The sequence below is a fragment of the Falco peregrinus genome, chromosome 1, assembly GCF_023634155.1.
Source record: "Falco peregrinus isolate bFalPer1 chromosome 1, bFalPer1.pri, whole genome shotgun sequence".
NCBI classification, from domain to species: Eukaryota; Metazoa; Chordata; class Aves; order Falconiformes; family Falconidae; genus Falco; species Falco peregrinus.
This window is the reverse complement of record NC_073721.1, coordinates 94,794,507-94,818,898: the sequence shown is the minus strand read 5'-3', so window position 1 is coordinate 94,818,898 and position 24,392 is coordinate 94,794,507. Positions and strand designations below refer to the sequence as shown.

General features: G+C 45.3%; 1 protein-coding gene across 4 annotated transcripts in view; it reads right to left on the bottom strand.

Annotated features, from left to right (window-relative positions):
• Positions 1 to 14,601: 14,601 nt before the first annotated feature.
• The window catches only part of TRMT61A (tRNA methyltransferase 61A), a 28,108-nt gene continuing 18,317 nt past the window's right edge, over positions 14,602 to 24,392 (bottom strand). For 2 of the 4 annotated variants that reach the window (XM_055796785.1, XM_005242982.4), the window contains exon 4: positions 17,368 to 20,235. In XM_055796785.1, the coding sequence (XP_055652760.1) occupies positions 19,907 to 20,235 (329 nt within the window). In that variant the 3' untranslated portion in view covers positions 17,368 to 19,906. Of the gene's footprint in view, positions 17,208 to 17,367; positions 20,236 to 24,392 lie in introns of those variants that run through there. The other 2 variants (XM_055796803.1, XM_055796812.1) reach the window with 2 other exon arrangements.

Here is a 24,392-nt window from a genome sequence, read left to right as displayed (position 1 = left end):
GGCCAGGAGGCTTTGAATCAGATCACGACAGCATGAATCAAGACTGGAACGAGCCCTTCTCCTGAGCATCAGGAGGCTCTGAATCAGGTTGTGACATAGTTGTTCCTTTGCAGATGCGGAGGGCCTGAATCAGGACCTGAGCTGATACCTTTGCTCTGGAGCAGAGGGCGTTAACAGATGATGACAGCAGGTATCCCTGGCTGGCAGAATGAGGAGCAAAGGACCCTCATTGCATGGGTTGATTGAAAAGCTGCTTGAACAATGTGGTTCTCTGCCAGTTTGGCAACATGTCACAGCCCCTTTGAAGTAGAGACAGGAGGGAGGAATAGAAAGAGGAATATTCTTGAACAGTAATGGTGATTGTGTTGGAGCAAGGGCACTAAACAGGATGCTTTCCATCTCCTCACAGGGATGTCCTGGTCCCAGGCAGTACATCTAGTAATCTTCAGCCCACTGCAGACCCTCTTGCCCCGGTGCCTCTACATTTAATGCAGGGGAGCATAGTTTATGCAGATTGTTATTTAGGCTTTGGGGATTCCTGCTTAGAGGTTGGAGCTCCTCTGTGCTGGGCCGAGGGTGGTCACGTACCAGGAGAACTTCAAAACACACCAAACACAGGTGGGCAACGCTGCAGGAAAGGAGGCATCATCCCTATTTTGCAAAAAGGAGGTTTATCCAAGGTAACCCAAGGGCACAGTGTGGCCAGCACAGCTTCAGACTCAACTTTTCACACTGCATTTGAAGCTTTGTTTTGCTGATACAGGCTTCCTCCCTCTCTGTCAGGGAATAAGGGGTGCTTTCTTCAGCTTTACACTGTTTTGCACACTGATGAATTGACTTGTTAGTGATGGGAGTATAGAGTGGGCTGCACGTGGTCTTCTGCCCTCCTTACCTTCTTTGTTATTCTCCCTGCCACTAATAGTGCTCTCTGGCTGGGATGGTGATGATTCATGTGACACATTGTCACCTGAGAACAGAGTTGACAAGACCTGTTGTCTTCCAGCCAGCACCACGGTAGCATCTCTCAAACTTCAGTTGTATCAAAGAGCTGTTGCCGTGGAGTATTTCTGTAGCATGAGCTGTCTGGGAGCTGGTTTGTTGCAAGAGAAGATGAAGGCAGAGGGAAAAAATCATTCCAAGTGTGGGCCATGTCCATCTGTGTGTGCAGCTCTCTGATTTCAGGGTGTGTATGGGACAGAACAACATGGACAGCCAGTGTCTCACTGCTGACAGCTGATGACTGAGACATGAGCAGGTCAGCTGGGATTGCTTGAATTTTTCTCTTCACCTTGGCAGCTGCAAATGCAACAGCATGGGTCCCTGCTCCCAGCTTCTGGTGTCAAGGCAGATTTAGAGAAGGAGGACTGAGAATGGTGTTTCTTAGGGCTGCTTTAGTGGAAGATGTGTTGTGGTTGGAGACAAGACTGAATAGTATCTGGCAGGAATGAAGGGATAGTTTAAGCAATCTGTGTAACTTTCTGTTTCCCTTACTCTTTTCCTACAGTATTCCCTCCTTCCATTACTTGCAGCTGCTGTATCACATGCCTACTTTGGATCTGCTTTAGCACCCCTGGGGAACCCGTCTGCTGACTTGGGACAGTCAAGTTCCTTTGGAAGAGACTTCTCATTGAACTGTCTCTGTGCTTTCTAGGAGAATTATCATGCTAGATTTGGGTCAACAGTGATGATCAGAGTACAAGTAATGAATTATAAATAATGGCATCTGCACATACAGAGTTCAACAGAGACCACGTTAGGCTACTGAAACAAGCAGATCCCACCAAACCATTTCAGGCTATTGCAATGAAGTGCAATCATAGAATTACAGAATTATTTCGGTTAAAGAAGACCTTTAAGCTCATCAAGTCCAGCTGTAAACCCAACACTGTCAAGTCCACCACTAAACCACCTCCATTATGACCACGTGTGAAAATCAGCTGTATTTTCCAGTTCCTAAATTCTGGAACTCCCTGTTTGGAGGGCCTGATTTACCCACAGGGAAGTATCCTGCTTGTTTAATAGATGATTTCTAATTTGAATCTTTCCCAAAAGGTGTGTCTATAAGGGAAACATCATTCCACGATCCTCTTTTGCCTAGTTTTAATCTGTAGTTCAACACAGGAACACTTAATAAGTTTTGAACACTCATTTTTGAGGGCTTACAGAGAAAGATAAGGCTAAAACTGGAGAAGATCCATCCTACAGACTGGCATTAAATCTAATGGGTATCTCTACTATTTTACTGTATCAAGAAAACGTTATGATAAGGGGAACAAATGGAAACACTTGTAGACACAGACAGAATCCCACGCAGAGACAGCAGGAAAGAAAATCACCTCTCATGGCTTTGTATGCTTAAGTGGACTTAAAATATATGCACAGGAGACAGATACTGTTTTTAGTTTTGCTGGGCTAAAATGTACAAACTGGGATGCAATTAATGTAGTGATCATTGAAATGCCTCTGGGGCAGAAGAGTTGTCACGCAAGCCTGTTCCACATGGCTGATGCCTTTCTACTGTCTCTAACAAGATGTTGGTATTAGGCATTTGGAGCTGCTTGAACACAGGACTCAAGCCTACAACCACTTGCGGCTGACACAGCGTTTCTTACTCCTTTGCTGAGGTTGGGCAGCACCTTTCTGTGCCAGTTTTGCTCAACAGGCCAAGGATATGCAGCAGTGCCTGGTCCCAGGGCACGCAGCTGTGGGTGCTGCTGGCAGGCTCACGCCTACAAACACGCAGAGTGGGGGGTTTGGGAGTAAAGAAACGGTCATATCAATCAAGCAGATTATTTTTTTTCTCATTTGTTTCATGAATGACTGGTAGCAAGTTCTGTTTCTCTTGCGGTGTTGTAGCAAAGGTTCCTTTCTCCAGACTTCTGCCCCCAGGCTGGCGAGGGCAGCAGAGCCCTGGCAGCAAACAGATCACAGATGAACTCTTTGTCTTTGTAATGAACCTGGAGACATGTGTTGCACAGAGCATGGGGCTTCTCTTCTTTTGTTGCCAAGCATGGAAATAAGTCTGATTTTGCATTAAAGTCTGTGCACCCAGGGACAAAGTGGCTGTGCCACTGCTTTCCAATGCCACCTGCGGCATGTCCCTGAGCACACAGCTCCACCAGCCCCAGGGAGCTGCTCTGGCACCTCACCAGCCCCAGAATGGGTAGCTCATGTCCCTGTTGTTCACCTAATGCCAGTTTTATGCCTTATGATGTGCATCACAGTGGCATTAAATGGCATTGAAACATCTGCTCATGAGCTCAGGCCAGATGGGAGTGTGGTGACCCATGTGCTGACTGGTGGGAGCTTTGGACATGAGAGAGAGCACCTGGGGACAGTCACCAACATGAGCTCTGTCACTGGTAGAACAAAATAAAACTCTTTTCTACCATTTTTTCACCCTTTTCCACATCAGTTACTGGTTGTGCCACCAGTGCAATTAACAACCCTTATTTAGGTTGCCATTTAAAGGGGTATTTGGTACCTGAATTTAATCGACAAGTTACAACAGGAGTCACCTTCCCAGTCTGGACAATGCCTTTGAGTTTAACTGCAACAGGCAACACGGGATGGATTTTTGCTTTTGTTTTCTTGGAATGTTGTATTGTCCAAGAGTAAAGTTCTGGTAAGAAGAATAATCTCTCTAGTTTCCAAAAGGATGGCTCTGGAAGTGTAACTACGTTTGTTTGCATCCAAAGAATCCTGATAGAAGAGGACTGGGAGAGCAAGAGGAGGAGAATGTCACTTGCATCTGTGTGGCCTTTGCAAGTCTGACAAGAGTTATGGGTCTGGAGGCTTTAGGGTACGGAGGTACTGCTGAAGGCCAGGAGGAAATCCCAGGCTCCCGCTGTTGAGCTATGCAGCAGGCGACAGGTGGGGAGGGATGTGGCACCTGGCACAGGCTGTCACGATGGAGAGGAGACCAGCTCCTTCTTGCTTCTGAAGGGGCAGCAGCTCCCACCAGCACCTGTCCACGGGGCTGGCAGCTGTGGCTGTGACCACCCTGGGTTTGGTTCACTGATGGCTTAGCTTGTGGAGCGGCAAAAGCAGTTAGTGCCTTGCCTTGTCCCTGTCCCTTTGTCCCTGCTTAGATACTTGTGCCTCTTCCCTGCTGCGTCACCAAAGGATGTTCCCTGCCCAGCCCCTCTGCCTGCTGGACCTGCTCTGGCTGGGAAGACCCTGTCGCCTTGCACTGCAGCTTCTGGGTGTCTGCGGGGGAGATGCGCCAGCAACGATGGTGGTGAGCTCCATGCTGAGCAGGGCAATCGCAAGGCTCAGCCGTTAGCAGGGATGCTGGTGTGTCACTGCTCTACCATGGGCTCTCCTGGTGTGGTGGCCCACCTGCAGGACTGTGGTGGGCCAGCCAGTGCCAGACCCTCCCAGGTGCTGGAGACGGGGACAGGCTGTGGGCACCTAAACCCTCCCCAGGGAGGGATGTCCTGGAGGTGTGAACCCAGCCTGGACAGGACACTCAGCTTGCCCAAGCAGGCAATGGCTGCTGCCATGTGTGGCCTTCCCCTCTCTTCTTCCACAGCCTCTTTCTTCGGGAGGGAGAGCGTGCCTGCTAATGGCAAGCTGACAAGTGAATCAGCGCATACGTGCGATCGGCAGTGCTGGGGGAAGGAAACAAGGATTTATCCTCCCTCTGTTGTTTTAGACAATGTTTCCGCTTGCAGCCTGAGCTCCAGCTAAGGACGTTTATTGATTGTTTCTCTAGTTTACTACTGGCTGCCCAGGGAGTGAATAACAACATTTTAAATGATCAGGCTGAAATATGGCAAGGCAGGAGTTGGCAAGCAGTGATTAAGCAGCACTCTGATCTGGAGGAGGGAAAGAAACAAATGACAATATATATATATATATATATATATATATGATGGCTAATATAGCAGGGGAGAAAATTAACATTGCAGGAAGGTGGAAGATCTTTCAGCTACTCATGTTCCTGTCTGATGATTAAGCTGCTAAAATAAAGGTTGCCAGAGGGAGGGATGATCCCAATACGTTTTTAAAAACACTGCTGCAGAGCAGCGTGTACCCCTGTTCCCACAGCACCTGCAGAAATGAGGGGCTGATTCAAAGGTTGCTGGAGTCAGCGGAAGGGTTTCCAATGACGTCCATGGGTTTAGATCTGATCCCTAAATCCTGGGCATGGTTTCATTGAGAAAAACACTTAATACGTGGCAGCCTTGGAAACTGGTCTCCAAATTCCTGTCCTGAGAAGAAAGGAAGAGCTGGTGAACTGGTGCTGGTGAACTCCTGGGTGCCACAGAAGCACCTTGAATCACAGACATGCAGTTTTGCATTATACACATTTGTATTATTTTGCTTTTCTCAAGAGTTTAAGGGATTAAAGCCACATTTCCCCGCTTCCCCCCCCCCCCCCCCCCCGGCCTAATCCTGCACTGGCACATATAGGCTAGATTGGAAGGTCCACTCAATGGTGCTTTGTAAAGCATTTTGCTAAATGGGTCTTTTGTGTTTAATGGTTCATTCGTTATAGTTAGTGCAAATAACTTAGACAGAAAGAATCCACCTGCTGTTCTGCACAGTACCATGTGCTACCACTGTGTCACCTCGAGCCCAGGCTCCTTAATTGCATATGCCTGGTGATGCAGGTACATTTATCTGCTGATAAGAAGTATTTGCATAAGGCAGATCGATTTTTCTTTTTAATATATCCTGATATAAGAGGAAATAGGCTCCTGGAAAATATTGTCAGAGAACTGGAGAGATACCATAGTTCCTGTGACATCCCCATTGGCCTTTAATCTCTCTCTATCACCGGTATCACCATTTGCAATGGGGTTGAAAGGCATTTCAAGGAGCTCAGGTGGTAAAAGCGCTGACTGCAAGCTCAGAGTCCGCAGCTGAAGGTTACGTGCTGAGGTGGGGCCAGCAATGGCAGGTCTGGCAAACAGGCTGGGAGTCAGGTGCTCACCTTGCAATTCCTTTGCTAGCCATGAATTCAAAAGCCTTTGAAGGTCAATGGTAGAGTTTTCTAGTAGACTGAAGGGAAAGGACTGTGCAAATGAAGTTTTCACCAAATGCAATGTTAGTATAGAATCAAAGTCCTCTTTGTTTAACAAGGACAACGGGTTTATAAAGATCTTATCACTGCTAGGATCATACCGTCGCTCTGCAAAAGCACACAGCAGGGTGCCTGAGGGCACAAGAGTCACATTATAGCACATTAAACCCTGTAATTAAAAGAATCATACTTGCTTGGATAAAAAATTAACAGATAATGCCAATTCTTCAACTTTTTGCAGGCAGGCAGAATTCAGACATCATGCAGGTGTAGCAAGATGTCCATGTTACATGATGCTGGGCTGGACCTTAAAAGAAGTGGCTAGAGAGCAAGCCCAGCAAAGGTGCTTGTATGAGTCGAGTCCTCTGGGGATGATTTTCAGGGGTCCCACAGGACCAAGTGGATTGCACTGGTAGTGTAAGCTGGCTTTGACTTTTGTCTCTGGGTCTTTTCCTTTCTTCTTCTTAAAATTAACTTTCCCTCCTGGTATTTCCTCCTAGTTGCCATTTGGTGAGTTGTTGGACTTCCCTCAGGCAGAAGTAGCTGCAAGACCATATCACGTATGCTCCATATCCTGGACTTTGGAGGAAAGTGGGAGGAAAAATGTTGCTAATTTGGAGAGATGCAAAAGACACATTTAAAGCTGTTATTTAAATATGAAACAGCAAGCTTTTAAAAACAAAGCATTTTTATGAATAAGAGAAGCTCCTTAAGACTTCTTAAACAGTGCCAGCTTGTAAGGAAGAGACTGTGTGATGGAGATGTGATGGAGAAATTTTTGAGATTCTTGATATTTACATTGAGAACAGGCTATATCTTGTGAAGATCCGGAGAAAAATGAAACACCACTTTCTTTCCTAAACTGAAGCATTGCCTCTGTGCAACCCGGGCCAGCAGGATGCAGGTGAGAGGTGAGAGGGGCAGGGGATGCACTAGGCTGTATCACACCGCTCCCTTTTTAATCTGTGCTACCACAAGCTCATCTGGCTTCCAGGTAGTGTGTGTTACAGCTGAGCTTGGCTATTGCAACTCTGCTCCAGAGACCTCCAATCACTTTATTTTCATATTGGATGAAGAGTATAGACTGCTTATTTTGTGCAGAGATATGGCTGAATGATATTGGATCATTCCCTGGCTTTCAGAAATATAAATTGTAGGCCTGAACTACGTAATTTATGACAGATCTTTGTTTCATTGTACATAAGCATTCTAAAAGACATTAATTTACTGAATAAACCGCTAATACGCTGACTTTATAAAGCACCCTTCACTTTGCTTTTTGCCTATAATCGATCACATGCCCGTGCTGCTTTTGTAGACTAGAAACTAGTGTTATAAACAAGTGTGTTAGAAGGCTTAATACAAATAATAAACAGATAGCAGAATGCTAAGGGCAGGGCCAGCAGCAGTATCTGGCCTCGTGCTGACAGAGTGCAGAGCTCCTGCCCGTGGCGGTGCTGTGCTGGACCTGAGTGACCCCCCAAGGTCAAACGCAGAGACGGGTCTGGCAGCAGCAAGCAGGGACACTGGCGCCTCTCCATCAGCTGAAGCTTTCCCGTACAGGTAATCACATTTTCCTGGATGTCTTGGTTTTGAATTTGCAAGGAACCGTTGCCACAGCTGGAGGGATTCATCCCGCAGAGGGGAGCAGCCTCCCTGCCCGCGCCCTCCCCAGACTGGCACCAGCGTTCCTGGGGTTTAACATTTCCTCGGTGACCAGTCTGACTGGGAGGAGGAGGGCTGCCAGAGAAGTGGAAAGACCAATTTCAGCAAGGAACATGGAAAAAGCCTTCCCAGCTCTGGGGCTTGATTTCTGAAGCTTCCTCCTCCCTGCTTGCTCTTGGTGAGACAGGCAGGGAGAGAAGATGGTTCCTCCAGCAGGATAACATCAGATCCCTGCCGTGTCCCAGGAGGTGACAGGGACATACAGGCACAGCATGTGCATCCTCCTCCTGCTTTTGCAGCTCATGGCAGTGTTGCCTCTGGGGGACATCCACCTCAGGGGGGAATTTTCTGCTGCTGCCCAGCTTTTGCTTTGCAAGTGCATACTGATGATGGAGCATAATTATTTGTGGTAAAGGTACAACCACTTCGCTATCCCCAAATAAAACCTTTAATGCAAGAAACTCCCATCCGTAACTAATGTCTGAATTTGTAGCACATGACACAGGGAGGTAAAGCTATAAAGGTGATTAAAGAGATAAAGCAAAGGCTACTGACTGCATTGCCTTCACACACGCCAAAGTGCCAGCATGCCTTTTGGGGCAGAAACCGACCTACCCCGTGCCTACCAAGACGTGCAAAGCCATGAGATGGGAAAGTCATCCCCGCAGCGCCGCTGCCATGAGAGCACCTTGCACCGTTCCTGCTCTCGGGCACCAGCCCCAACGCCACCGCACAGCCCGAGAGCTGCCTGAGGAAGGGGAAGAGATTTAAACTGACACATTGAAAAGAGTCCAAAATGAAAAGTTGTGGGTGCAATTTGAATAAGTGCTTCAGAACTGCTAGAGCTTGCGCTTGAAAATAGCATGGGGGAGGGGGTTTTAAGCCCTGTGCAGTATTTCCAAGTGGCTCTTTGGATAAATTGACAGAAATTCCAGAGGGATTTTAGCTACAAGGATGAGGATCCAGAGACTCTGCTCAGGCTGTGCACAGGCTTTAACCGTGTTGTGGAGAAAGCCTGATTTCAGTTCCATGGGGCAGGGACAGGAATTGGGGAAGGGAGCGTGCTTATAATGTGCTTGTTTGCACAAGGTTTATTAAGATTATTTTAGGAGTATTTATTGTACCTGACCAAAAGGGTATGAGCAACACAAGCTCTCTTCAAATATATGACTATGTAGTTTTGTAAGACATGACAATATAAACACATACTTAGTGAAAGGCTCAGGAAAAGCGTTAATTTTTATGTTATCTTCATTTTCCTGTTAAAGAAATAATTCTGCTGTTGAAACTTCACTCACAGAGAAGTGTGGTCTGTTTTTTAAAGCCACATCTTCTTTTTTTGAAGCTGTATCATGAGGAAAGTCTCTTGGACTCCCCAAATACTTCTTTTTTTGGGGGTGGGTGGTGGGGGAAGAGCTATGAAAGTGAAGTGATGTTACCAGGCTTCACTTTGTTCCTGCTGACTTTCCCCAGCTACTGTACCGCAGTGCAAAGCTGCTCCACTCTGAACTGTGGGGAGGGCACACAGCTTCACTGCACAGCGTTGCTCCAGGTCCTGGGCAGGTGAAAGAGGAATTTGTCCTTCCACCAGCAAACCCCACTGCTTGCACTGTTGCCCCCATGGCAGCACAGCTCCCTATCAGTTCTTAAACAAGCCGCAATTCCTTGCAAGGCTGTGCCAGCACCTGCAGCCTGTGCTGCCGCAGGGCTCTGCCCAGCATTCCCCGAGTGCTGGCAGCGGGCAAATCCCGGGCAGCCGGGGCAGCACCGGCACCGCACCGTGAAACTCAGACTCCAGCACCACGACATGCTTCAGTTGGTTTTGAAGCCATCTTGCCTCTTTTATCTGTATTTCCAAGGTAATGAACCAAATGCGTTTCTGATGCCGTTGGTTTAGATTTCCTCATTAACTCTAATTGCAGTGGGTATGAGAACCCGGGCTCCGGGCAGAGATGTGGCAGCCTCCTGCCCTTGTGTGGCAAGGAGGGCCTTAGGTGGTGACGGTAAGGGGAAGTCATTAGAGCAGCCTCGTGTACGGATATCCCCCGAGTAACCACCCACGGGAAAAGCTGTGGGACGTTAATCAGATCAGATCAAAGAGCAGAGCCTGTCCGGCCCAATCAGCCCCGACTGGCAGCTTGGCAAGTTCAGCGCCAGCGAATGGAAGCGAGAGACCTCCCACAAAACTGGTACCGGTGGGATCAGGAGGGCACCCCGACTGTGTGTGACTAACCAAACAGGAACGTAACAACACTTTAACGTGCCTGGCATTTAACAATGTCACCTCATGCATGACGGGTCTGATTCCAGAGAAACTTTTCCAAGTTTGTCCATGTTATCCCATCAAACGCCAAGCCTGGGAAGGCAGCATCCTTCTCTGGGACCAGTGCTGAACCCACTTTTCCAGCGCATCCTTTTAGGCTTTTGCCTGTCAGTGGCAGTTGTTGGATGGGGCTTGAACTACGGGGTCATTCCAGTTCCCTCCTTGCGCGAACACCACTCTTACAGGCAGACAGCTGCTTTTACCTCTTCTCCGAAATTCTGTGAATTTTGGACGCTGTTCAAGACTGAGCACATCAGCTGGGGACTTTCCATTGTTTGCCATGAGTTTCGGAGCAGCTGTTATTGTTCTTCATCATCTGCTGGAACATTTCTGATCGAGTTATTGTTGCTTCCCGAGGAAACTTTTAGACGACTTTCAGAATCAAGAAGCCTTCGCATATTGGAGAAGCAATTTTTTGGTTTCACTCCCAGGGCGATAGTCAGAGTTTCTTCCTTTTTACTGACGTCATGTTTTTTGGACGTGCTCGGACTAACTCGTGGGTGAATTCAGTATTTGTCTTCCTAGCTTCTGCTGCGTTTTCCTTTTTACCCCACAGTGGCTTATGGCTACTAGTTCTTACAGAATCATGTTTAATTTCCACAAAAGAGTGAACTGAAGTCAGAAAAAGGTCTTGAAATATTTAGAAGAAAAGAATAATAAATTAACTGCTGTTGCTTAATATCCCAAAGTCTTTGTTGGTTGTTTTTTTCTCTTTTGCAAAGAGTTCTCACACATATCTCTATCTGTAGCTATTTTACTGGTGCATCTGGGTTTTGTCTCTCTTCTTGTGGGAAGACTGGTGGGCATTGTCTGCTTTTACTAGAAATTTACTAATTAGTTCATGTTTAATCTGCATGATCTGCAAAAGCAGTTCTGGAACCTTGTAGATTTGTTCCAGCACAGTCAAATTATGCTAATTAGATTGGTAAAAAGCCAAAAATAAAAAGCATAAATAGCAATTATTTTAAATAAATTCCAAGCACATAAAGACTGATTTTAGCCTGGGCTGTTGAAAAATTTCATGCAAATTGTAGTGTCTGTTATTGCATTTTTGTCCCAAACGAAGTGGAAGAGTTGGAACTATTACTGGTCAGAGAAAAAGTTGAAATGCTATGGGCAGCTGTGATCCAGAGCAGTGAAACAGATACCTCCCGCAGCTGTGCAGTGCCTTGCAGGGGAGAGCACCAGCAGCAGTGCTTACTGCGGCGCCTGCTCCCGAGGCAGAGAGCCGTCTTTTAAAATTCCTGGTAAAATCCTAACGCCTGTAAAACAGACCGCTCCTGTTGAACCGTGCCATCTCCCAAGGTCTCTCGAGCTGCCCAGTGGGGGAACAGGGCTGCTCCCCCTGCAGCCACCCACTTGCAGCCCAAACCCTGGTGCGGGTAAATGGGCTGGGAGGTGCAATCGCAGGACAAGGGCTGCCCAGCTCTCCAGCAGTTAGTGCAACCAAAGGTGCTACTTGGCGGTGCCCTTCCTGGCTCTGTGGTGGTTGCTGTCCTCATTTTTGGGGTGGAACAGAGTTTAAAGAAGGAATTTAAAAGTCTTGCTCTTTGGTTCATCAAAAATTTAGGCATGACAGCCAGGAGGTTTAGCTCCCCAGGCTGAGCTGCAGGTAGGAGGCTCCTTCCATCGTTGGTCTCACAGGACTGCTGCACTTGCTAAACAGCAACATGCATACTCAGAGGATAAATACAGGGTAGAAAACAAGTCAAGCATAATTTGCATGTTTATGGACACAGCTGAGCAAGCCCTCTGCTTTTCAAAGGCTTTCAAATGTTTAGGAAACAAAGTCAATAATGAAAACCTCCCATCTTACAAGTGGGCAAATGTGCTGTTAAGAACCACTAGAGTTTTGCAATATAAATCTCATTACTGTGGTTGAAAACACAACTGGAACTTGGCTCTGACTTTCAGCAAACAGCCATTACATGTTTTGGGAAGTGCCACAGAGCTTTAGAGCATCACTGCCAGGAAGGTACAGAGGGACCTTGGAGTTAATGGGTATGAGTTCCTAGATTAGCTTCGTTTAGTCACGCTCAGCTAGGAGGTTTAAAACAGCTCCTGTGAAAAGGAATGAGCTTGCCCTTCCCTTGGAGAGGGTGACAGTGCTCCTCTCGGCAGTGTGGCTCAGCCTGGAACAGCTGCCGCTCTGAGCTGCCACTGAGCTTCTCTCTCCGTCCTGCAGCCCCAATGCCTGGTACCCATCAGCTCACACTTCCTGAGAGGATTGCCCCCCTTCCCCTCACCCTGGTAGCCTTTTGCATTTATCTACACTGAGTTTCACCTGCACTTTATTGCCCAGTCATTCACAAGGACTCACCTGTAAAGTGCTTCTATAGTTCTTCACAACCTGTCCCCTCCTTACAGCCAGAAATAACTCCGTGCCATCAGCAGACTTCCTCGGCTAAGTGCTCAGCCCTTTTTCCAGGTCATTTGTAACAATGTTGAGCTGCTCAAGTACTAGCACGGATGCTGGGATGCCATTCGTGACTTCCATGCTCCTGTGAGACCCAGCCAGGACCTGCACCCTCTGTCCCTTATCCATGAACTCATTACTTAGCCTTTTTTATCCTACAACTAATGGCTTCAGAAAGTGCCTTAATTCTATTAGATTCCCTAGCTTTTTGCATGGGTGGCTCTGCAGCCTTGCTCATGGTTTTTTAATATTATTTTGGGGGGTGTAATTGAATTCAACCACTCTTAGGTGCTCTGTAACAAAGTGGGGCAGGGAGAGAGGAAACTGCTGGCTATGTGGTGTTTTGAGCAATTAGCAGCCTATGTGGTATTTCTGCTTTGTGCATTTTTACTTGGGGAAATAAAATGCTGGCTGGTATTCTATAAAAGTGCAACCAAATGTGACTGCTGCTAGTGTGACTCCAGACTATCTGAAACCAGTGCCATGTTTCATCTGGTGGGGGAAAAGCACAGGATCTATCTATAGTCACTGATCTTTCTAATTCCCAGGGAATTTGGGATATTTTTCAGCTCTGATAAAAACAATGCAGTGCATAAGCCTCTTTGAGTCATCCTCTCTGCTGTAAGAACAACCATAAACAGCTGATTTCTATGAGGCAGATGTATTTATAGGCTTGGGACAGAATATAGATTTTAAAATGCTACTTTTCTGCTTCAAAGAGATTGACTTACATTTTTAATCTGTATAAAATCAATCCAGCTAATTAATGAAAACGGCTACAGAGTAAAATGAATTAAAGTTTCAGAAGATCGTTAAGCATTGATATGGCTGCTTGCTCTCATTTGGTAATGAGTCATGACACAATGAACATGACCCAACTGTCTGTATTTGCTTGCAGGTACTGTGAGAACTTGTGGGCCACGAGATGCTGCCATGTGAAAGCTTTGCTCTGGAGGAGATTCTGGCTTAGCGATAGGAGAGCACTGCTACTTAGGAAGGAGCTGTGACCCTTCTAGCAGAGGGAAAATCTGGGACGTCAGGTCCCCTTACGCATCAGCCTTTAAAGTGAGCATGGTGCCGTATGATTCCCCAAGAAGCCTGTGCAACCAGGGCCCAGGTCATCAAGGCAGTTGTGCTGAAATCCTACTGAAATAAATGAGTAAGGAGTTGGTAGGAGCTGGGACATGAAATCTCTTCACCTCTGAGAAATCTGCTCTTTCTTCAGGCAGCCTGCAGCTCCCTAACACAGAGGTACCACCATGCTCTCATTACAGCAGCAGATACTTCCACCTCCTGCCGCACCCATTTTACATCCCTTCCCCTCCCTGAGTAAATGTTTGCAGGATCAAAATCAAACTGCATGAGAAATGAAGAACTGTTCCCTTCGGAAGCAGAAATCATGTCTCTTCCAGAGATTTATCATATGGAAGAATTGCATTTTCTTCTGCTAGGGAGGTATGTTGCACCTTGACTCTTACGCCTCTGTCAGAAATGGTACAGAAGGAGCTGCAGGTGCAAAAGTGCTTGCTCAGTCTGAAGGAAGCACCAAGCCCTGTGTATTCCCTTGGAGGCAGAAAATGCTCCGAAGGGTAATGCACAAGACCCAGTGCTGTTCCTGAGGTTGGGAGAAAGCCCTGGGCTAGCTGACACGCTGTGTGGGTGTGCCGGTCACACCATGTCTGTTCTGCCCGTGGCTTGCTCAGCTGGTGAGCTCTTCAGGACAGGCTCTATGTGCAGTGTTTAGCCCACCTGGGCCTCTTGGTGTTGCTATAATGCTAGCAACATGTAGGGGTTGGGTGTAGTGCCAGCAACTCGTTAAGGGCGGATACAGTCCCATTTATAGTCTATATAAGAAACCTTAAGAAGTCCAGCACTGCTGTCCTTGGTCTGGCCTGTGTTCACAGGCTGGTAATCGCTGTAACCATGTGAATATCTACCTGCTTCCCCTGCTGGAAAAGGGCAATTTCCTTTCTCTTTAAAGTGCTGCTAAGATCGATGAGGAAATGTTGTCAATGAAGGATCCTCCTGGGAGCACTGGGTGGTAAAAACTGGAAGTCAATCTCATCTGTGTACTTGTGGGGTATATATTCCACTCAAGTATTATGTGTTTTCTTAAATGTTTCCACCTTGTCTGAAGAGGACACAAAAACACAGCAAGAGAACATGCAGAAACTGCAGCTGGTTTCTTATTTAAACCTGATTTCTCAACACAGGCAATCAAATCTGTTGTTCCATGCTTTTGCCCAACAATGTATTGAAGTGGGTAATTCTTTTCTGTATCATATGTAAGTACATTGTATATTTTGTTAGGGTAATTTAGACCATACCGCGACTCTTGTAATAACAGCATGAAATAACCAACAGGTTGAGCTGACTGCACTCTAAAATAACTTTTTCCTCTTTTTCCCTCCTTTCCACTCCATCAGCTGTAGATCCCAGCATACATGCCCTGTTAAAACAGCCTGACTGAACCAGCATCCTCACTAAGGGGCATTTCTGATCCACGGCTTTCAAGGGGAGCAGCTGGAACCTTCTGGGGAATTGCCTCTTCATTGCAAAAGGCCAGAAAAAGAGGAGCCTTCTCCCAGAAATCATTCTCTACCCTTGCTGCTGCTTCTTCCACTTCTTCCTCCAAGCAGTTAGGTTCTCAAATCCAGCTGATTCCTACAAATAGGTGGGTTTTGATTTTTTTAAATTATTCTGAAATACAGCTTTATGGACAATTTCTAAGGGCATGGGGGACCAAGGTAAAAAGTACCACAAAGCCTACAATCTCATCATCTCTCTCACCCCCCTCAAGTGGAATAAAATAAGTTCCGGCTCAGAATATTTTGGCATCACAAACTATCACTCCACGTGCCCAGGGACCAGCCACGCCAAGTCGCAGACACCTGTGTTAGGGGTAACTACTGCTAATGTACTTTTGACTCAAGAAAGGAGGGGGGACTACAGCCCCCCAGAAGAACATGAGAGAGGAAAATCCCACTGCAGGCTTTCCCTTCCTGCATGGTGCCTAATACAAAGGGAGGTTGCTAAAGCAGCAGTTTCTCCCAGCTGACTAGACCTAGTCATGCACACAGGCTTCGTGCTGAATCAGTATCAGCACTGTCAAAAAAAGATGGAAAAAGCTTCTTCCTCTACTTACATAGCTTTGTCTGCTCAGCCAGCACCTCTGGGAGCAGCAGCTCTGAATTCACTCAGTCCTGGTCTCGACATTTCCTGCAGCTATCCAGACCCCTGGGGAGAGTTCCTCCACAGCTCCACTGGAACCATTCATGAAAATCATCCTCTTAAGAACTACAAAGAAATAAGATACTCAGCATCAACCCACCCTGACCCCACCAAAATAGCTTCAGGTTGAGGTCTTCAGCAGCTTGAATGATGCTGTGCTGCTGCCGCGGCAGCACAAGGCTCTCGCAGGGTGCCCAGGGTCAAGGGCAGTCAGGCAGCTTCTCACCACAGCACCTTGCAGCAGCCGTACCTGCAGGGCCTCTGTGGCTGCGTGTCCTGAATGGGTGGCAAAAAATAGCCTTTACTCCTGCCTTGTGGTCCAGAAAAGAGAAGAGGAAAATGCTCGCCTCTGCCAAAAACCCGACTGTGCAATCTGAGTTGCCTTGGAGGGCCAGGAAGAGCTGGTGCCTGCTAGCAGCACAGCTGTTAGCTTTGGATTTGAGGGCAGAAGGAGGAAGATGATGGATGGGAAGGGACCACTCCATGGTAAGGGAAACCCTGTTGCAGGCAATCTACCTTAGCAGCCAGGTGGAAACATGCCGGTATAGTGAGATGCCCCACAGGCCAATGTTCCCAGCTGGCTTTTGCATTTATTTCTATCAGCATATCAGCCAGCTAACCTCAGAGTTCAAAGCTGTTGCCCTGTGGCAGAAGAGAACAGTGTGTCCTGAACAGCCCACGAAAGGACACAGCACTCCTGGGTGAGATATGCAGGTAGAAGGCTGGATACCAGTGAGGAGGATTGCTTTTGACTATTTTTTTCAAGGTTTATTTGTTCCCTGCGTTGATACCGATGCAGATTCATTCCAGTTCAGAAGCTGTCACGTAGGGAGAAAGGAAATAACACAATCTGGCTCCCCTCTTTTGGCATCTGAACAACATAGTTCCTCACGAGCACTCAAGAGGCCAGCAGCATGTAAACGCTTTCCCTCATGGTGACACAGACAGAACTTTTTGGTACTAGAGTAACCCCCTTCCTTCCTTTGACCAGCCACAGCTGCACGTACCTTTGGTGTAACATCATGGTTATGCAATGCTGACTCTCCCACTTTGCTCTTATTGTACCTCTGTCATATTTGTGCAAGCAGAAGCTGAGACGGAGCCTGGCAACAGCCTCCGAGAGCCCAGACTTTTCCCAACTTTCCTATTCTGAGCCTGCACTGCTCCCACCGGCATCAGAGGTGAGCTGGGAGCACTGAACACCATTAAACTGCAGCCCAGGAGGGCACAGTTTTCTCCGGCCTCTGTCCAGAAGGAACCCGGTAAGGCATGAACATGTGGGCCGCCCAATGCACTCATCCACATAAATGATGCAGACTTTGCTGCTGGGACAAGCACTATTATTTACAAGTAGATCTAGGCTCGCTGCATCTCTGGATCCCCCTCCTTTCTAGGTCACCATGACTTCCGCAATCATCCAGTTCACCAGGACTAATGGAGCACAGATGTACTCTCGAGGGAGTGAGCATGAACCAGAACCCTCTTCTCTGGAACGCTTCTCAGGAAGAACCATCCCCTCACCATCACGTATCCCAAAGTACCTAAGGAGAAGATAGAGCAGGAAATTAAGCTGAAGAGTGAGTTCCCAGCATTTTTGCTACTTTATCCCTTTAAGGCTCTCAGGCAAGATTTATGATCACATCTTCTTCAGAGGAAAACAGTGTTGTGCTAACAGGTAAGCAGGAAACAACCACAGTGAGATACAGATCTGTAATGCTTTAATTAAAGCACAGGTAAACAGTGTGCTGGTGCTTGTCCACAACAACTGAGGGATCCAAGTGCACAGCGGCAATAAAAGGTGCAGCCTACCAATGTGTAACTGGACTGTGTCAAGGCAGGAAGAAGAGATGTTTCATTCCAGACTGAAGACTAAAACGTATTAAAGAGAGAAATGAGACTCTGAAAGCATGGCCCAGGCAGATTCCCCCAGTGTGGTGGTAAAGACCCATGTTTCTGATTTACTACTTTTGTCAGGGAATACAGCCAGAACGTAATCTGGTGACTGTAAGCAAAATTAAACTGGGGGGGGTTTGGCAGCACAGTACTGTCCATGCTGGACGGTGTGGGATCCTCCCTGTGACCCTGACAACAAAGCAACAGCAGGAAGCGGTGTGGTGCTGCTGGCCGTGGCTGTGATTGGCAACAAAAACACAGAAGCCTTTTTAATATTGCAAAGACAGAAATGAAATCCTTCTCCTCTTATGCAATGCTTGCCCTTCCTCAGCAGGGATCAAATCAATATGGGACCATGCAAAGTCAATGGTTTATTTCAAAGGGTTTTGAATTGGGCTTTGTAGGCAAAAAGGCATCAGCCTTGTTTCAAACTCCATGAAGACACATCGGTATTTCCATTCCACGTCTATTTGTAGGACAGAAATGTGACTTTGTTCCTCTTTAATCCTGTTTAAATGTTACACTATTTTAAAATAAGGTCTGTCAGGAAAAAACATTCAAGTCTAGGGTTGGAATTACCCTGGGGAAGCTTGGGGATCCTACTTGTTGGTGAACGAGAATCACCTTGAAGGAAGTCAAGAGCAACCTTGTAGCATTAACATTGTGTTTCCCCATCCTTTCTTTTGGCTTATGGTAGCACCTCAGCTGTACTTCTACAGGGGTGCTTTATGCACACACAAACATGCGTATGAATACACATGCAAGCATGTCATTACAACACAGCTACCAAACCATATCCACTGTGTTAGCAGTTTACTGCACGCCTTTCTGGAGGACAGCAGCAGCAGCAGAAAGAACTTTCGCATAATTTCTGGAGAAATCCTACAGTTGTAGGCCAACTTACATAACTGATTTAGTTCAACAGAACTGCTTTCTGCCTTTAATCTGCTCAACAGTTTATCTTTGCTGCCGTGATCGGTTGAGCTTTCTTTAAACCGTTACGGATTAGCGTTCTGCTATAACACGTTAAAAGCTTAGCTTTGTTTATTTTTGTCAAGAATGGGGGAGGGATATCAGGTTCAAATGTTCAGACAGCAGTTTATGAATGGCTGTTTTTCTTACATGGCAATCAATATATCCAGGTACCAAATACAAGGCACAGCTAAACGCTTCAAGAGACAGTACTAGTGGCTGGAATGAAAATATCTGTGAATTTACTATTTAAAAACAGAAAAAAAAAAGGAACTGCATGAATTTGCGTAAGTATTTCAATCTATAAATACAAAATTTAATCCAGCATTCAAATAGTTCATCACGCCTATCAGCTCTGTATAGAAGACCAAAGAGTAAATATGCTGAAAACTTCATTAGGAAGGCTGGTTGAAGATTTTATTAAGTTTGCATTATTGATGTAATTTGGAGACAGAAATCCTGCCAAAAGCAATCTTTCTGTCATTCAGCTGCAGGCAAATAATAGACCATCACACATAAAACACCAAACAAATGGGACCTCAGCCACACCACTTACAAAGAGGTGTTCAGATAATATTAACCAGCTGTTCAGTGAATTTTCACAGTGGATTCATCAACTATGAAAGTGGATGATCTACTAGAAGACTACAGCATGAATTCAGGTCCAAATTTCTACTATAAATTGATGAGCACAATACACCAATTGAAACCAAATTCAACAATTAGCACACTTTTTTGACCTCTGTGTAATCAAAATGATTTGCAGATGCCAGCCTGGAATGGAGTAAGAGGTTGCGTTCCTGAGGGCTGGCAATAAACCTCTGGGTAGCTGAACACTATTCCAAGGAAACACTAATTCTGTGATCAGTCATGCTGGCAACCCTATAACCTTGCAACTTTCGGATCGAAAATGAAGCAATTAGGCACTTTCACATTCCTAAGAGCAACACAGTCACTAGAAAAGTAGGAAAAAAAAGTGTCTAGTGGTGCTAGGAAAAAATAAAAACAGAGACCTCGGAAAGTAATTCAGAAAAGAGGAGGAAAAAAACCCAACTTATTTGCAATTTGTGTGCTGTTTGTTTTGCTTTCTTATTGGGAGAGATCTTTATTCTGCACATTCCAATGAATGGTCATTCACTATTCATTTATCTTCTTTCTGACAGCAAGTGAAGCACCATTCCAAAGCTTCAACATTCCCTTGATGCTGCTCTGGTTAATGCTTGCGTGCTATTTAAACAAAGCATATTCCAACCAAATCTGACTATATATGGAATTCCCTGACAAGTAAAAATTTGGATGCCCTACAAAAAAGAGCCATGAAAACAGAATACACACACAAACCCACAGAACACTCCAAACACCAACTCAATGTGTACTAAAACAGGCTCTTGGTGGCAAAGGTCAGGTACCCAGTGTGACCAACCATCTCCCTGAGTGGTACGCCACTTTTGAACTGCACAGTTCCTGGCTGCAGATTAGTGCACAGGCTACCTTGGTTTGATGTGTTGCTGCTGTCAAAGTCAGTGCTAGAATTATCCTCAGCTGCTTTTCCAAGGTCAGGGATTTGCAAGCTAATTGTCCTTACATTGTACACTCGGAGCAGAATTTCCAAGGTGTTAATCTCTGTAAAACCACATTCTTCCATCGCTAGGCAGGTTCTTTGGACTTGTTCGATGCAGGGGGAGAAAGAGCAAATGCGGCCGCCTGCAAAACAAGAGAAGCAGTGGAAAAGAGGGCAAAAAAACAAAACAAAGCACTTTCAATCAAATTATCCCAGATGCCCATAGAATTTCTATCATACAAAGTGAAACCATTCTTCAAGAAAATCTCCATGAGGCAACTATGCAGGTTTAAAGTGTCAGCACAAAATCACACATGGACAACCCTACAAGATGCTTCAGACCCTTTAAAAACTGCATCAGCAAATTCATTGATTTTCCAAATCCAGCATTGCCCACCACACTTTTTCATGAAAAAAAAACCATTAAAGTTGATCCCTTTAGAGCAGTGACTCTTTTGGAATCACTATCTACTATTCTGGACTGAGACACCAAACTGAAGTTGGCACCTACACAAAGCCAGAAGTCATTCTCCACACACTGTACAGAGTTGCCTTCATTAGAATATAAGCGCGCACGCACACACCCTCTGACAAAAGCGGCTGTGTTTACTTGGGAATGATGGTATGCGTGTACAGAATAAAGTAATCTCTCCAGGCCATAGATGGAGTGCTGTTAAGGCTTCTACCCTTTTAGTTAAGCTGACTGGCATGTCTCCTGAGCATTAAAGTTTACTGGATATCACATGGGGCGGGTTTACAGCCAATGCTTCAAAACTATTCTAGGACAGGACTTTTAAGTGATAAACTAACACTTGTCTCCTTGTCTGTGCAGTTCAGATTTTTAATTCTAAATACAGAGTATTAATAGGCCCCCTACAACTTTCTGAGTCCTACAATGTCACCTTAACAGCTGAGAATAGAACGATTCAGATTTACTCTGAAAAGCCACAGCCAAATCAGATCAAAGAATTATAAGGACACTGTCTGCCATAAAGCCAGGGCATGTGCTTTCACCCAGGACAGAGTGTCCCACAAGGCAACTGCCGTTCCTGAAAAGCTTTTGTGCTGGGGGAAGGAACACTGGGCAATGCAGCTTCAGCTATTGTTTTACTTACTACAATTAGATGAAAATGCTTGCTGACCTGATTTGCATTCCTTCCCAGCCCTCCCCCAGGCTCATCCAGTCAAGCCTTCCAACACCAGTTGTCTAAGTAGTTAAAGAACCCGTGCAAGTGAGAGCAAAGCATCCTGCTAAAAATAGAGGCTATACTGGGACTACATGAAGCCTGCTTTATCTCAAACTCCCCTTTTTTTTCCTTTTTCGTTTCTAAAGTCACATCTCTATAAAAAGAAAGCATCAGGTCTGAAAGCATCACTGAAGCACTCTAGTTACTGTGCAGCCATGATGTGCCGGGTACCGACTGGGGAAGAACACTTTCCAAGACCATTACAGCATACACTAAGTAGGATTTAATTTTAGTCCTGAAATAAAGTCTCCACAGCCAGGGGTTCTTATCATGCATCTTCAGAACGAAGTACCCTGGACAACTAATTCCCCGGAGTGACAATTAAAAAACTAATCTAATAATCATCTGCAAAATTAATGCTGGTATGTGTCATTATTAACCCGTTGATGCTGATTTAATTGCACACCTAGTCCGCTAGCTCCCGTGAAATTAGATTTATATGTTCATCAGGATAGCCAGAGCTACCAAAATGATTCTGGATCAGGCAGTTAATCTTTTCTGGCCAAAGCAATATACATTTCTACCACGTCTGTAGATATAAAAGAGAAAAGTTCAGCAAGAAATTTCTGTTACATAATTAGAAAGCTACGATGATGCACATATGTTACAAAGAAAAACGTTATATTCTTATTGTGTAGGGAACTGAACAAATGTCTAACTTAGCTAAATGTCAGTTCACAATAACTCTTTGTCTGCAAAGCAAGAATTTCCAGAGAGACCAGAGACTTACTATTTCATTCAGGCTTTTTGGTTTTGGTGTTTTATATTGCAATAAAAAAGGGAAATATATTTACATTTACAGTAAGACTGTTCTTATTTATTCTGAGTATGAGGGTTTCAAGATATGCTTAGGCTTTTGAATTCACATGCTGCAGATTTACAGTAAAAACTAAGAAGCCTGCACACAGCTGTTGCCATACAAGCTGCAGAGCCACCCACAGCTCTTGTCAAGCCTTCAGTTAAAGGCAGAGCACCCTTCATTTTGCCTCGGGATGGTCAGCTGAGCACAGCATGTCGACTCCAAGCTTGGTTATGATTTATCAGATCGCCTCCTTGCAAAGCAGACTGCTTGGGAAGCAGGGTTACAGAAAATAGGCTTTCAAGCCACTTGGTAGAGAAGAAAGCTCTTGCTTGCAATAGCTAATATCCAGAAGGGAAGCGCAAAAAAATGTTACTTTATTTAATGCACTGCTGGAAGACTTCTCTGGTATGAAGAGTGAGAAAACAGCGTAACAGCTGGTATTTCATATAACTAAGAGCAGCCAGTAGGGTTTAGTAGTCCTGCCAATTTTATTTTTTCCCTTTCATACCTACTGTTCTGGTTATTATTATTATACATCCCTCCCACATAAATATACCTACAGATAGCTTAGAAGCAGAACCACCGAGCATCTGTCTTTATGGATATTAACAAGTGGGAGAGGTGTCTCCTCTGCTTTGTCCTGTACACGCCATCAGGCAGGCCAGATCTGACTTGCAGGCTGTGGACTCGTTTGATTAAGCAGATATTAAGAGAAGATTGGAAAGCTACAATTAGCAGAAGGTTGGAAGGCAAAAAAAATTGCTGTTCCAGACTGTGAGAGGCTGTCTAAAATAGAAAGATTTAGGAAACTTCAATTGCCATGGTGTGTTTAGACCAGCAAAAAAAAGCGGACTGAGCAGTAGAAAATCAGCACTAAAAAGGACATGCTCATCTGTTCTAGGAGCAGAGATGCCATCATCTTCAACAGACCAGATGCTTCTGAATTCTCTGCACTGTGGGCTGCCCTCTGTACCCCTGTCAGATTACCAGCTAGGCAACACCCCTTCTGTCACAGTCACCAAACAGATATAAATCTAGATTTCAGCATTCACAATTCTCAGATTCTCTAAGAGCCCTCTTGTCCTTTACACATCAAGAGGCATTTAGGGCTTAGAGGACTTGAATATGCATTGCTTTGTCTTGGCCATGCCAAGGATTCCTTAGTGAATGAAGAAAAGACATGTACTCCCTCCCTCTCCACTCACAGGGGCACACTGCTCTGTCTGTGGATCACAAAGGGGAGGACTAGACTAGAGAGCAGTGAAAATAACCAAACGGAAGCTTTTTAGTACAAACTGAGTTTGTTATCTTGCAGAGCCCTCCTTTTAGGAAAACTACCGTTCCTAAATTTGGTTAATGAGATCTGTGTGTCATCATAAATTGATATAGTAATTAACTGAGATTAATCCTGTTCACATTAGGAAGCTGTGTGAGCTTTTTGATCTGAAGAGCTGTCTAAAAATGTGTTTATTCATGTATAATGCATCTGACAAGTGCTTCAGTTGAGGAGAAGAGAATAATGAGACTGTATGAAAGACTTGAAATTTTTTTCTATCTTCAGTTTTACAGGGAGTGAGTTAGTTTGAAACATTTAACGGAGAGGTTAAATCTCCCAAACCCGTAGGCTGGAACAAGCCCACACCGTCCTGGCAGTCATTGTAACCAGCAATAGGGTCGAGAGGATATGAAAACTTAAGTACAATTCAGACTGGAATGATTAGAGAAGAGAGCTTAAGGGAAGGGGAAATAAAGAAGATTTGCATCCACATAGCACTGTACATTTTACCAGACAGTATCTAATTTGTAATCAAGGGACACACCCTTGCATCTTTACAAGAGGTCAGTGCCTTGAAACTTGCTACTCCTTCAAGAGCAGTTCGCAGGAGGTTCCTGTGCAACTCCAACAAATAATTTTGTTTCTGGTTTGTCTGAGCAAGGACTAACACCTCTACCAGTTCTATTTAGCTAACAACTGCATCAGGTTTCAAGTATGGAAGATGTGGCAGTGCTACCCGATTGACAAGAACTTCAGTGCACGCTTCCAATATAGAAAACACGTCCAAGTTATGTGCTCTCACTTCTGTAGGTTATAGTATATGTCACAAGTGCTCTGGCAAGTTTTTTCATCATCTCAGTATTATTCAGAAGATGCAAAAAGAACATATGTAGTGCAGCACCATTAAGTTCCAGGGAAAAAGGCCTGTAATTTTAGAAATTACTCTTTGATGTAAAGAATACAACACAGCATTTT